Source organism: Rhinolophus sinicus, chromosome 17 (assembly GCF_057876585.1).
Source record: "Rhinolophus sinicus isolate RSI-liver-muscle chromosome 17, RSI-T2T, whole genome shotgun sequence".
Lineage (NCBI taxonomy): Eukaryota > Metazoa > Chordata > Mammalia > Chiroptera > Rhinolophidae > Rhinolophus > Rhinolophus sinicus.
This window is the reverse complement of record NC_142517.1, coordinates 181,772,269-181,785,872: the sequence shown is the minus strand read 5'-3', so window position 1 is coordinate 181,785,872 and position 13,604 is coordinate 181,772,269. Positions and strand designations below refer to the sequence as shown.

The following is a 13,604-nucleotide window of genomic DNA, read 5'->3' as shown; positions in this document are numbered from 1 at the left end:
GCTCCGCTGGGTGAGGCTCGTCACAGAGGTGGAAGCGGCCCCTCAGCAAGTTTTGTTTTAACCTGTTACCACCACACTGATCAGCCACCCTCTATAGTCACCTCCTTAATAATTTCTCATTTTCTCTCTATAAAAAGACCACAAAATCTTGGCTTATTATAAGTAATTCAGTTCACCCCATAATGATATAGTGAATTATATACTTTTCTAAACTTAATCATTCAAGATCTCACTTCCTTCCCTGCAGGCAAAAACCATTATATTTTACACATGGCTCCCAGCTGGTTTTCATTGAGGTCTTCAAAATCTATTTGAACACTGAGAAGTTTAAGAAGAGCTGCTTTATCTTTCTTAGTCAACTTTTGTCATGGTACCCATTTTGTCCTCGTTTTCAAAAATTACCGTTTTGAAGGCAGAGAAACATGTTCATGTTATGATTGTGCTTTGTCACTGGGCAAGGGGGGGGTCTTGGGTTTTATTATGAAGTTGATGTCTCTTTTGAATATATTTATGTTTATTTCTTTGTCACCATCTTCGTGTCCATTTATATACATGCATGTCATATTTTAGCCTAAAGAGATGTCAGCAAATAAATAAGAAGGAACTTAGTCGACTTTTCACTATCTATTTGTTTATGCCCTACCCATTACCTATTACCTATTCATCAACACTTAATTGGTGGAGATGGGACTCCTTATTAGAAAGCCTTGTCAAGCAATAGGTCCAATTATTATAGACACTCCATAAATATTTGATAAATGGATACTTCCTTTTTTACTCTTTTAACCCCCAAGGTTTTAAACATAATTCTTTTTCTTTTCTTTTATTAAATTTATTGGGGTGACAATTGTTAGTAAAATTACATAGATTTCAGGTGTACAATTCTGTATTACATCATCTATAAATCCCATTGTGTGTTCATCACCCAGAGTCAGTTCTCCTTCCATCACCATATATTTGATCCCCCTTACCTTCATCTCCCACCCCCCAACCCCCTTACCCTCTGGTAACCACTAAACTATTGTCTGTGTCTATGACTTTCTGTTTCTCATTTGTTTGTCTTGTTCTTTTGTTGTTTTTGGTTTATATACCACATATCAGTGAAATCACATGGTTCTCTGCTTTTTCTGTCTGACTTATTTCGCTCAGCATTACACTCTCAAGATCCATCCATGTTGTCACAAATGTTCCTATATCATCTTTTCTTACCGCCGAATAGTATTCCATTGTGTATATATACCACAACTTCTTTATCCATTCATCTATCGAAGGATATTTTGGTTGTTTCCATGTCTTGGCCACCGTAAACAAAGCTGCAGTGAACATTGGAGCACACGTGTCTTTATCTCTAAATGTTTAATTCTTTTGAGACATGTTAAGCGCCTCCGATGAAGAGGGTAGCTATCCCCTAAATATAAATTAACCATTTTCTTGAGGATAGAAGTGCCAGTGCACCTTTCTGGTTGTTTCTATGATAGTGTTGCTATTGGTGATATTCCATTGAAAGTCCAGTAACATATTACAAGCCGAGTCTTTCTCACTTAGCATGTGGACATAAGAATATTTTGTCTTCTCTCTAGTAATAGTGGCACTTTCACATCCTACTCATGTTATGATTGTAATTCATTGTGAGGACTTTCCGTCACCCTGACAGGAGAATGCCAAAGGCCTACATGCTCTGGCCCTGGCTACCTCTCAGGTGGCATTTCTCTCCAGCACAGGGCTGACCTGCACAACTTGCGGTGACGATCAAAATGTGCTGTGTCTGTGCTGTGCAATATGGTATTGCACAGGGCAGTTATCCAGCACTTGAAATATGGTTAATGGGACTGCGGAACCAAGGTTTTTCTTCTGTAGTTTTAATGGCTTGAATGCTAAATGTAGATAGACACACGTGGCTACTAGTTGCTGTATTGGGTGGCACAGCTCTCACGTGTTCCTTTCTTTGAAGTTCTTCAAATATACCAAGGATATTCCTAGCTCCCAGCATTTTTGCTTGCTGTTTCCTTTGTCTGGAAGGCTCTTCTCCATGGTGTGGTCCTCATTTCCTTCTGGCCTCTGCTCAAAGGCCACCTGCTTAGGGAGCCATCCCTGAGTCACCGTATCTAAAATAACTTCCCACTTTTCTTCTTTCTGCATGGCTCTGTTTTTACTTATAGTATTTATTACTACCTGATATTTTATTTATGGTCTGTAACCTCTGCTCTAAGACTGTTCAATTTTCCTATGTGGACTTGCTCATAGGAGGCAGGAGAACATAATGTTTAAGGGTATGGGATTTAAAAACAGACAGATAGGTTTTAGAATCCCAGTTCTGCTACTTACATGCTTTGCAGACTCAAACATTTTACCTATACTCTCTGAACTCCAGTTTTCTCATCATAAAATAGGGTAAAAATACCTGCCTCCAGGAATACTATGAAAATAATAAACTATATCGCATGGAGGCCATTTTTTGGCTCATAATAAGCTTTACCATGAATGCTACTACCTATTATTACTACTACTAATTATTATTATTACCATTATTATTATTGAAGCTACTTAAACATTTCAGTGCTATGAACCCTAATTGTTGTATTGAAAAATCAATTAATGGAAGCTATGAAAAAGAGATTTTTAAATAAACCTTTTAAAACTCTGTTTGTAGAAAATATCAGAACTGAATTATTCACTAGATTAATTTAAGTTCAATTGTGATGGAGAAAATTCCAAACCGAAATAGGGCTAGGATGAATTATCAGGCTTCAGTTTGCAAAAGTCAAGAGTAAAAGGATGGGTGATTATCTTTACAGAATAATATATTCTGTTATTTGAGAAAATCACGTGAAAGATGATAGACCTTAGGAATAGAAAAGGTCAACGACTGGACCCATTTTGAAAAAGGGTGAAAAAGGATGAGACTGAAAAGTCTGTGGACTTGGACAATTTTACATAAATGTCTGGGAAGATGCTTCACTAAACTTCATTTAAAAATCCCAGAAAACAATACTCCAGGTGTGTGAAGAACTTGTTGGGAAAGAGCATATCTCTATTCAGTTGGCAGGATGTTCTCTGTCTTGTTGAAGCAATTGAAAAATTTTGTGATTGAAAAAAACATCAGCTAGAAATATATGCCTGAATGGTCAAATGAGCTGAGGAACAGGGCCACTTCTATGTCCATCCAGTGGGAACCAATGACATGGCCTCACACTTGAGTTACTTGGGGCACTTGCTTGGCTCAGAGGCCAGACTAGATTTATTCTAGATCAATAACAAGGAAGTTTGAACATCTTAGAAATTTAGGTAGAAAAACTATAATTCAGTTAAGTGGGAGTTCAGAAACCTGTCCTATGAAGAAGAGGCTAAAAGAGTTGACATTATTTAGTCAAGATGTGAGAAAATGAAGAAAAAGTTCCCGCCGTTTAGATGGGAAGATTTTAAGAGAGAGTTTGGATTGATCTCCTTGTCTCAGAAAGACCATCTTGTCAGCATTAGGCTGTATCTCCTTGTGCTCAGAGTACTTACACCACTACGCAACATAAAGAATTCTTTGATTGTCATAATAGTGAGTTACTGCAATTGGCTAGTGAGGAAATTTATGCAGTTCTTTTTGCTAAAAAGTGTCCAGAGACAATAAACAACTCTGCTTGGAGTCATTAGAACATTTGAAGGGAATGAAGATAGTTGGGATAGATAATTTGGGGAGTCTTTTCATCTGAGGTTCATGCATATTGTGTTTGAAAGGGGATTATAGACAAAGAAATGTGTCAGTGTAACAGAAGACCCTCAGGCAGGCCTTTGTGGTCACTTGTAAGATAATTTCTCCTGAGACCTGCTTATCCTGTCATTCTCTATTTGACTCTTCTTTCCTTATCTGCTCGAAGATGCTAGAAATAGCACTTAACCTTCATCATATAAATTTTGCCATGCTGCCCAACTCACCATAGAATATTGTCTGACCAGAAACAAGACATTTCACTTTGTAGATTATTTCTATTGCTGTTACTTTTCTGAGAAACATCTTTCTCTTCTATAATGGGATATCACTGTTCCTTGGAAACCTGCTTTCTCAGACCGACAGCTTCCTGTGTTTTTAATATCCAATTTAAACAGTTTTCCTGAGATGCTCCATGTTTCCAGATTGTTCTTGATCCAAATAGCACCTTCAGGAGGAACTGCGAAGATTAAAAAGTGAATCCATTTAAAGGTCTTAGAACTGCCTGGCACAGAGTAAGTGCTCAATAAGTGACGGCTATTATTAATTATTGTTGTTTTTCTATTTCACGTGTGGCTTCCCCATATGCACGTGTTACTACTACTAGGTTCTAAAGAAGAAGGGAGGGAATGTAACCAACTGGTTGGCCTTAAGGAGAAGAATAAACCCTGTCATGCAGAAAGATTATAGTAACTTCAAAGTGTAGTTTTGGAAAATCTCTTTAAATCTAACCAATGCACAATGGAAAACCCCTAAAGAACCAATCTAATTATTTAATTAAATGGAATCGTTATGCTGACTTTTACTACAGAAGGCAAGCATAATTTAGAAAATGGGGCATTTTAATTCTCTTTTGTCTTCCAATTAACATAATTGCTCTAATAGGGGGTACTCGTGCTTCAATATATGATCTTTGAGTATGTATTCCATACATAATTTCAGTCTCTCTCTCTGTCTCTCTCACCAGAAAACAAAATCCTCACTTGTTGACATAGAGATCCGTGTATTACAATGCTCAGGCTGCCCAGAGTTTGACCTCAGAGCAAATATCTTCCTGCCATCAAAGCTGCCAGGAGCAGGGCAGGCCCACCGTGCAACCCCACTTTTCCTGCTGGCTATAATTATCGTGTTGAAGTAATGGAGCTCTCACTTTTATGCTGATGCCAGCTTATCATGGCAGACCGCACAAGCTTACCCTTAGTTGAAAGTGATAAAGAAAAAGCCAAGAACATTCATTTTAATTGGTCAACATCACATGTACCTTTCATGCCACAGTTTTATGGTGCTCTGTTTCAGATTTCTTTCTGCTACCAGCCGTCATCTTATTATGATTGATATTCTTATTTGCATTTGATTATCATTTTTATCATTTTTACTACTTGATTATTAATTATTATTTGAAAAGTTTCATCCTCTTCTATCATTACATTACTTAGGTAACAATTTCATCTGCCCTAATACTTATTAAATTGTATAAGAGACTGGCATTTTCACATTGGTGAGAAATTATTTTTTCATCAGATGGTCCTTAAGACTAGGATAGATGGCAGATATTTTTTTTCTTAAATGCTTGCTTTGATGTTAGTGTTTTATAGCTAGAAAAGAAAATGGACCATATGGGTCATGTGTGGTGGTGATGGTGATGGTGGTAGGGATGGTCGGACCCGTGATGCTTTAATGTAACTAGATGTGTTTTCTTCTGCACCGATTGGACTGATTTATCCCTGAACACTAGAAAATGTTTTATTTGTTACTCTAACACGAAAAAGATGTTATAAAAATAGGAGAGAATGGTAAGAGGAGAAATATGTGTTTTTTAAAAGTGAACTCACTGTTTTTAAAGGTCTTGGGGTGATTCTGGAAGTTAGGTACAATCTGTGTAGAGGAAATGTGGTCTTTGCCTTTACAGTTGACGTAACACTTGTTAGTGGGGCCCAGCATGTTTGCCTTGTAGTTACGTAACATGCAGCTGCTGTGAGGTGTGAGCAGCCGCGGAGCTTCCTCCGGGGATCCATGCGCCCTCTGCCCTCTCCACGAAGCCCTTCTCACGTACGCCTCTGATGAGAGCCCAGACAGGTTGTCCTGTTCTCCTCTGTTCTTTTTTTCTTTTGTCAAATTGAAGACGGTTCATAAATAAATATTAAAATGGGAAATTATTTCATGCAGAGAGACGATGCTGAAGAAGCAATTATGAAGATCAAGAATAAGTTTGCCTAGAGTTTATTTTTTTTCATAAGTGGGGAATAGGTAGAGATAAAAGAGACATTTAAATTTATTATAGCAACTAGAATACCTTGACATTAAGGGTTTAAAAAAATCAGAAATTAGGAAGTGTGTGCAAAACAGTTTTAATAGTTTATAGTGATATTGAGAAGGTCCATCAATATGAATATAAAACAATCATTTAAAATTCATAATTTAAGAAAAAGTTTTACCTTCAGATTAATATGGAAGTTTTTATATTAAAAAAATCATAAGGATCAAAATCAGAGTGAACAGAAAATAAAGAAAAGTGTCTAATTTTATGAAGGATTGATTTTTCTGGCTCAAATACCAAGTATTGCTTTTTACCCGCTAAGAGCAATTGTGAGGCTGATAATAATGACTGTCACTTATTGGGTGTTTACCCTGAGCGAGGGGTGGACAGACTCTGGCCCATGGGCCAAATTCAGTCTTCCACCTGTTTTTGTAAATAAAGTTTTATTGGAACATAGCCATGTTCATTTGTTTACGTATTACCCATGGCTGCTTTCATGCTACAAAGATAGAGTTGAGTCATTCAACAGACACTGTATGGCCCTGCAAAGACTAAAATATTTACTATCCAGCCCTTTCCTGAAAAAGTTTGTCAACCTCTAAGGTAAGCACTATTCTTTGCATATGTTATACCATTGAATTCTTACAACATCTTTAGGAAGTTAGTGTCTTATCCTTCTTTTGTAGATGATAAAATTGAGGCTTAAAGATACTTAGTGTCTTGCACAAGGACACCCACCTAAGCGGAAGGGTCTGGACTTGAACTTGTGAGTTCTAATTGTAGAGCCTGCACTTTCCCTCTGGTTCCAGTTGCTTTTCATTCGCGTTCAGAGAAGTGACAGGCATATCATTCTGGTTAACAGCAAGGAAGAGTCTGGAGCCAGATTGCTTAAATTCAAATGACCTTGGGCAACAAATGACTAACTTCTTTGTGCCTCAGAATATAAATATTAGCAAACATTACTATTATTCACCTCCTGTTTTGTAGATAAGATTCTCTAAATCTCCAGTAATACTTTTAAGTTTTCTCAAGACCTGAGTTTACGAATGAGTATCGCCTTATTCCAATACTGGATAGACACCACATATTTCAGAGGGACAATGGCTTTGGAAAGGTAAAATCGCGAGTCAAACGTTAATATATGTATTTTTAATTTTAATTATCAGGTTCTTCATAGACAGCAGTCTCAGCCAACCAAGGAGAGTTCCCCTCCCAGAGAAGAAGCACCTCCCCCACCTCCTCCAACTGAAGACAGTTGTGCCAAAAAGCCCCGGTCTCGCACAAAGATCTCCTTGGAAGCCCTGGGGATCCTCCAAAGTTTTATTCATGATGTGGGCCTGTACCCCGATCAGGAAGCTATTCACACCCTTTCTGCCCAGCTGGATCTCCCCAAACACACCATCATCAAGTTCTTCCAGAACCAGCGGTACCACGTGAAGCATCATGGGAAGCTCAAGGAACACCTGGGCTCGGCAGTGGATGTGGCAGAGTATAAGGACGAGGAGCTGCTGACGGAGTCCGAGGAGAACGACAGCGAGGAAGGCTCGGAGGAGATGTACAAAGTGGAAGCTGAGGAGGAAAGTGCAGAAAAAGGCAAGGCTGCGCCTGCTGAGATTGACCAGAGATAATGTGAACTCCTACCAGGCAAAGCAATACATCGGTCCAAGGATTTTCTGTTTTAGTTTCTTAAAATATGTCTTTTTTTGGCTTTATTTTATTTTTGTCTTTTTTTTTTTTGGTCTGTTTTGTTTTTCTTACCTTTTTTGACATTTCTTTGTTGCACAGGATACACCTGTAGACTGAATAAGTTCAGTATTTCCGAATCAGAGATCGCCTTGGCAAAGACACTGAAGTGTTACACTTTTGCAGTTGACTGGGTCATAGAACTGATAATCACAGGAGCGAAGGCCTTCCTTATCCTCGCACTTATGGGAGAGACAGCAGGCAAGTTCCAGGATGGAAAAACCTATAAAATAAATGAAGGAAGCTACAAGTGTGTGTGTATATGTATATGTATATATCTATATATTTACATATATATATTAAAATTGCATGGGACAGAGAACTTTACATCGGAAAGAATAGACTGTGAAATGAGTTCTTAAAGAAGAGACTTGTTTATGTATTAAAAAAACCACTTCACAGTGAGTCGCTTTGGCTTTTTGATAAACTGCGGCCTGCTCTCAGGGTGGGGTGACTATTTTTGAATTCCTATTTATTTTCTGTGTTTGTCCCTGATTTTTTTTTTTTTTTTTTTGTTCTATGGCTTCCTATCTGGCAGCTTGATAGGTAATTTTTGAGGTATGTATTTAACAAAATAAATCAACACTGCCAAAAAAAGAAAAAAAAAAAGAAAGAAAGAAAGAAGAAGAAAGTAAAGTGAAAAAAATCAGGGCACCTTAAATGATACAAGTCAAATTACTCTTAAAGACACAATGCACATTTAAAATGACTCGCTCTGTTCCGTTATTCAACTTGTCATTACTGTAGTTAACAGATGTATTTCTGTGGAATTCCAAGTGAGTAAAACTGAAATTCAGTACTGAGAACACTTGTACACTAGTGCAGTCTTGATAAAATGACATTTTGATGTTGGACATATGGAATTCATAGTATGAGCCACATTTTGTTGTGAAATTTATTTACCTGCTCGTGGCTTCAAATCTTAAAATTAATAAGCCTGCTCATTTAGAAGTTGTTTGTTGTTGCTGTTTTCTTTTCTTTTCTTTTTTTTTTTAAAATAGAAAATAGTTCAATGTAATGTTAAGTTAGAAAAGAAGTTGCTGCCCAGTTAAAGGGGCTCCCTCTCAAATAAATCTTCATCCTTCCATTTCCCAAAAGACGTTTCTCATTTCTGTTTCACTTTGGGCTTCCTCTTCTTCGTACACATTCCATCCACCTAACCAAACATTGTCGATCCCTGCTCTCACAAGCCTCAGCCCTTCCCTGGTATGGCAGCCCTAACCAGAACCTGTTTTTGAACCATTGTGCAGCTCCAGGCAATAGAGTAAGTGAAGCAATTGCAGTGGAATCACCTACTCGTCACCAACGGAAACGTTTTCCCAGTTACCTACATAGCAATTACCGTCCGTAAAGCAGAACTAATGCTGACTGGCTGTTTAGTGGAATGAGCATTAAAGCTGCAATCTACTATAGTTCTCCCAGTGTCCTTTAGCTTCCCATCAGAAACACCAGTCACATTACTTTTCACTTCTACTTACAGTAATTGCAAGAGGAGACCTCATCTTCAGGACTGGCCTGGTGAACCTAACCGTGCTGCAACGTGGCCATCACAAAGTTCCACACGGTTGGATATGTTTTGAGTTGTGCTCTCATGCAACCTTGTCAAAGACCTCATGCAATATCACTTTGAAAGTTATTTTCTGTTTACTACACAAACATTGTAATATAACTGTTAATACTATTTATATATTTGAAAGGTATAAAAGGTAGGAGTTAAAAAAAAAAACCTCTATGTGTAGATATTAACTCAGAACTTACAATATACAGGGAGAAGACATGTTGCAATACAAGCTAATTCTAGCTGCTCAGTAACCTCTGGAGTTTTTAAAGGGACATTTTCCTGTACTTTTTCAAATAATGATGTTTAAAACATTATCTTGACATGAGCATCATATACCTTTGCAAAAGGATGGTTGTTTGCAGTTACGCCCTGGGCCCAGCCTTCCTATTTCTGTAGTATGCTGCAGCTTTAATCAGAAAGTCCATGGTTGCTGCTTCCTGATCTCCGAGTTACTCTTTTCCAAATTGTCTTCTTACACTGTTGCTGAAGGTCATTCTGTACACGAAATGGAAACTGATTTTGCCAAGCTCTTACAAGGTGGTTCATCTGTCGATGGCATCCGCATTTGGTATCTTTTACACTTCAACCAAAAATTTATTAGGTATTTTTCAATGCTAAGTCTTGCCTTTTATTTTTTAATTTCACTGCCAAGTTTGCAGTGGTTCTAAGTGAATCTGTGGGCATTTTAGCCTGTGGTCTTGCCAGATCTTTGCGAATTACAATGCATATATGTCTATTTATTCAATATCTGTCATATAATATCTATTTGGAAGAAGAAACTTTCTCTTGTAGTGCCTCTTGACAAAGCACAATTTCCCGCCTTTTTTTCTTTTTTTTGTGAAATGAAAAAAATTGTGTTTTATTGCGGTATCAACAATGTGAATAAGGATTAACATATTGTAAATGTTCTTTTTTCCATGTAAATCAACTATCTTTGTTATCACTAAGTGATAATTAATTTTTAACTTATGTGCATTGTTAGGCTGTTAGAATTTTTTGGTTGTTAAAATAAAACGCATTCAATAAATATGACGTTGTTTGTCACGTATTTTACTGGACGTTGCCTTCTTTCCCGTTTTGTTTTTCATGTAGAGTGAGACCTGGTGAGTGTAGGGAAAACCCAATCCCTTGTTTTAGAAATAAGACAGAGGTACTTGAAATTACAGCTGTTTGAGTCCTGTATGATGCATGGATTTAATTGTCCACTTGAATGTATGTGCATCTCTGTGTGTTTATAAATGCATGTATGCTCACATCCTGGAGCTGGCAACCAAGAGAGTCATTTATCCAAATGTTTTGTCGTATACAAGCAAAATTCAAATGTATAAAGATGTATTTATGGGACTGCTTCTTTATTTTTTTAGTGAATATTCTCTGTTTATAATTAAAAAACCACAAATGACTGCGTGTCAGGAAACTTTTGGAGCACATATGTCCATGGTTAATGGACATAATAAAAGTCTTTTATATTTAAAGCTGGGGTACCATAATGTGTGCATAGAGGAATGCCGAAAGGATTAATGTATCTGAGAAATGTGTGAAAATGATTTTTTAGAAAGTGCTTACAATGGAAAAAATTGCTCAAAGACTAAAGTTAATAAGGAAGGAGCAAGTGCTTAGCTTCAGAATTGGCAAAGAAAAAGTCAATTAAAAAGTGATTTTGTTTTCTTTTGATATTGTAAATTGTCTTTCCTGTGTTTATTTTTTTTCTTTTTTCTTTTTTTTTTTTGCACTCATTTGATATAGAGATATAATTTTTTTTCCTTTTTTCCTCAGTTTCACTTGGCCTTTTTTCCTTCTCTTGGACCATGTAGATATGTTTTAAGGACAGTTTGCAGAAACAGTGTTTGCAGAAAAGGAGACAGCTCCAAAGCGCAGAGTGCTGAAGCCTTTTAAAGAAAAATTATAGGCTCAGTACAGGGTGAAACAGGTTACTTATGCAAATGTAAATGAAATTTGTGTTTGGGATAAAGCCATGGAAGGAAAGCATGTGTGAGATAATCTAACTTTTAGCACAAATAGCTTCCACATGCAAGAGGTTGTGTTTTTAGGGGTCAAACTGCATCAGTGGTGACAAACTCAAAAGTGGGAGACTGTTCACAGATGGGTTGGCTTCAGCGTAGAAGGTGCTCTCTGTGCTATCAACTAGTATTTTCAAGAAAGCAAAGTAATAGATTTCTTGACTATACATTAAATCATATTATGGCATCTCAGAGCCATCATGCTGTGGGTTGAGTTCTATCTTTTTCTTCCCCCCTTAGAAGAGATACCTCTATACTTTTATTTCCCTTTCTGAGGAGTTTTAAAGATTTAAAAGTCCCCACACTTTTTCTAAAGTGCAATCATGGCATAATCAGACAGTAAACATTTATTAAACATGACTCTATGCCAGATAATTTGCTAGGAACTGAGGTGACAGGGAAAAATATATGACTTGATGCTCTCCCCTCAAGGAGCTTATAATTTGTTGGAAAGGTATAATGTAAATCCAGGAAACGTGAAGTAGCTATACAGTGGTTGTCTGCAGACAGTGATTTATTTGTTTAGTGAGTGGTGCAAACATTTGCTATAAATTTAGAGAAGGAAATGATAATTATTTGTGAGCTAGAATGGTCTTGAAAGATAGATCACCAAGGATTGGCTGCATATAATAGAAAAAAATAATAATAATGACCCAGACAAGGTAAGAGTTTACTTGTTTCTTACATAAAAGGACTTGCTGAGCTAAGCTGGCATCATGAAGTTTTCAGGGACTCACACTCCTTCCGGCTCCCAGCTCCACTTTTGCCTGTGTTCTTATGTTCCCTCTTCCTTGGTTCAAGATGATTGCTGGAGCTCTCGCCATCACACCCACCTTCCAAACACCAGGATGGAAGGAAAAGTAAAGAATGGCATACTTCCTTTCTTTTATGGAGACTTCTTCAAACCCTACACCTGAATGCAAAGGAGACTGGTAAATGTTTATAGCTGTTCCATTATTTCCAGAGAGAAGGGGAGAGTGGATATTTAGTAGGCTACTAACAGCCTCTGCCAGAGAAAGTATCAAGACAGAGATTGAAAATAATAGATGAGAAGAGGATAAGTGAAAAGGCACATTTGTCCTCATGCTACTCCTCCTACCTTGCACCTCTTCCTTCTCCCCACTCTGAGTTTTTTTCCTGGATAACTTTAAGGATCAGTCAAAGCATCACTTCTTCCAAGAAGCCCTTCCTGATCTGCTCTGCCAGTGTGGTTCCAAATCCTTCCACGTTCACATAGCTCCCAGGATATTCTGCCATCACAGGACTGTTACAGGACTTGGGACATTGTGGTTGCTATGGTTGCTCAGTGGGAAGCTGTGGAGTCTTCGTATTTGTCCATGCAGAGGGCAGGGGTGGGCAGGTGGAGGTGACATGGGCTCTGTGGGGATAGTGTGACAATGTTTCCTCCGGATGAGCATGTCTGGACTAGTATTCTGAGTCAGAGAGAGAAACGAAGAATGAAAGATTCAGTGATTTAGAACCCTGTCAACTCAGTATGGCTGAGAAATAGTAGAGCCAGGTCTGCATGATTCCCAAGTTTGCATTTTCTCTGCAGTATCACACCACCTCTTTTTATGTCATAGAATGTTCTAGAAAGGCTGTCTGAGCTGAACATCAACTTATTGGTCAACATCGTTTATGTGAGATGACCTTTTGACTTAACACACTTTTTCATAATCTTGTCTGAGTATGACATTTCTGATGAACTTTTGACGGAAAAACATATTTTACAAAACACCATGCTCTGCTAGTAAAACTGTCCCAGAAGAATCTAGAAGTCACTTCTTTGGTGACACTTTAACAGGTTTGAAGTGTTACCTTCACATATGGAGAAATAATTACAAGAATATCCTATAAACATTTTAATAAATAGTGCAGAGCAATGATCAACTAAAGAGAACTATGATTTATTCACGATCCATTAATAAGCACAATCCCATTTTGACAAAAAACAGCAGAGGCTAAGGGAATCCCGGGAAGCTCAGTAGTAGCCACATTAGACTGTGTAGTCCTAGGAACCCTCCTCTACCTGAAATAAAGGTAAAGGGAAAATTCTGTATTGCTTTAGTCTGTCTCAAGTGAGTTGTAAGGAGGCAGTGAGCTATCCTAGTCTTTATTATCAGGTTTGCAGTTTAAGTTATTTTTCAGATCCCCAGTTTCATTATCCATAGAATGGGGCTAATAATTCACATATCCCAGAATTGTCATGATTAAATAAAACAACTAGGTAGAAGCATCTAGAACAATGCTTTCTTCCTTCCTTCCAAGAGAAAAAGAGAACCAGGATATAATAAAATGCTATAAATGACTTAACATAATTCAGGT

General features: G+C 37.6%; 1 protein-coding gene across 2 annotated transcripts in view; it reads left to right on the top strand.

The window, feature by feature from the left end:
• SATB2 (SATB homeobox 2) overlaps positions 1–10,515 on the top strand; it is a 179,315-nt gene extending 168,800 nt beyond the window's left edge. The window contains exon 12 of one of the 2 annotated variants that reach the window (XM_074339724.2): positions 7,121–10,515. In XM_074339724.2, the coding sequence (XP_074195825.1) occupies positions 7,121–7,582 (462 nt within the window). In that variant the 3' untranslated portion in view covers positions 7,583–10,515. The remainder of the gene's footprint in view (positions 1–7,120) is intronic. The other variant, XM_019746481.3, reaches the window with a different exon arrangement.
• The last annotated feature ends 3,089 nt before the right edge of the window (positions 10,516–13,604 follow it).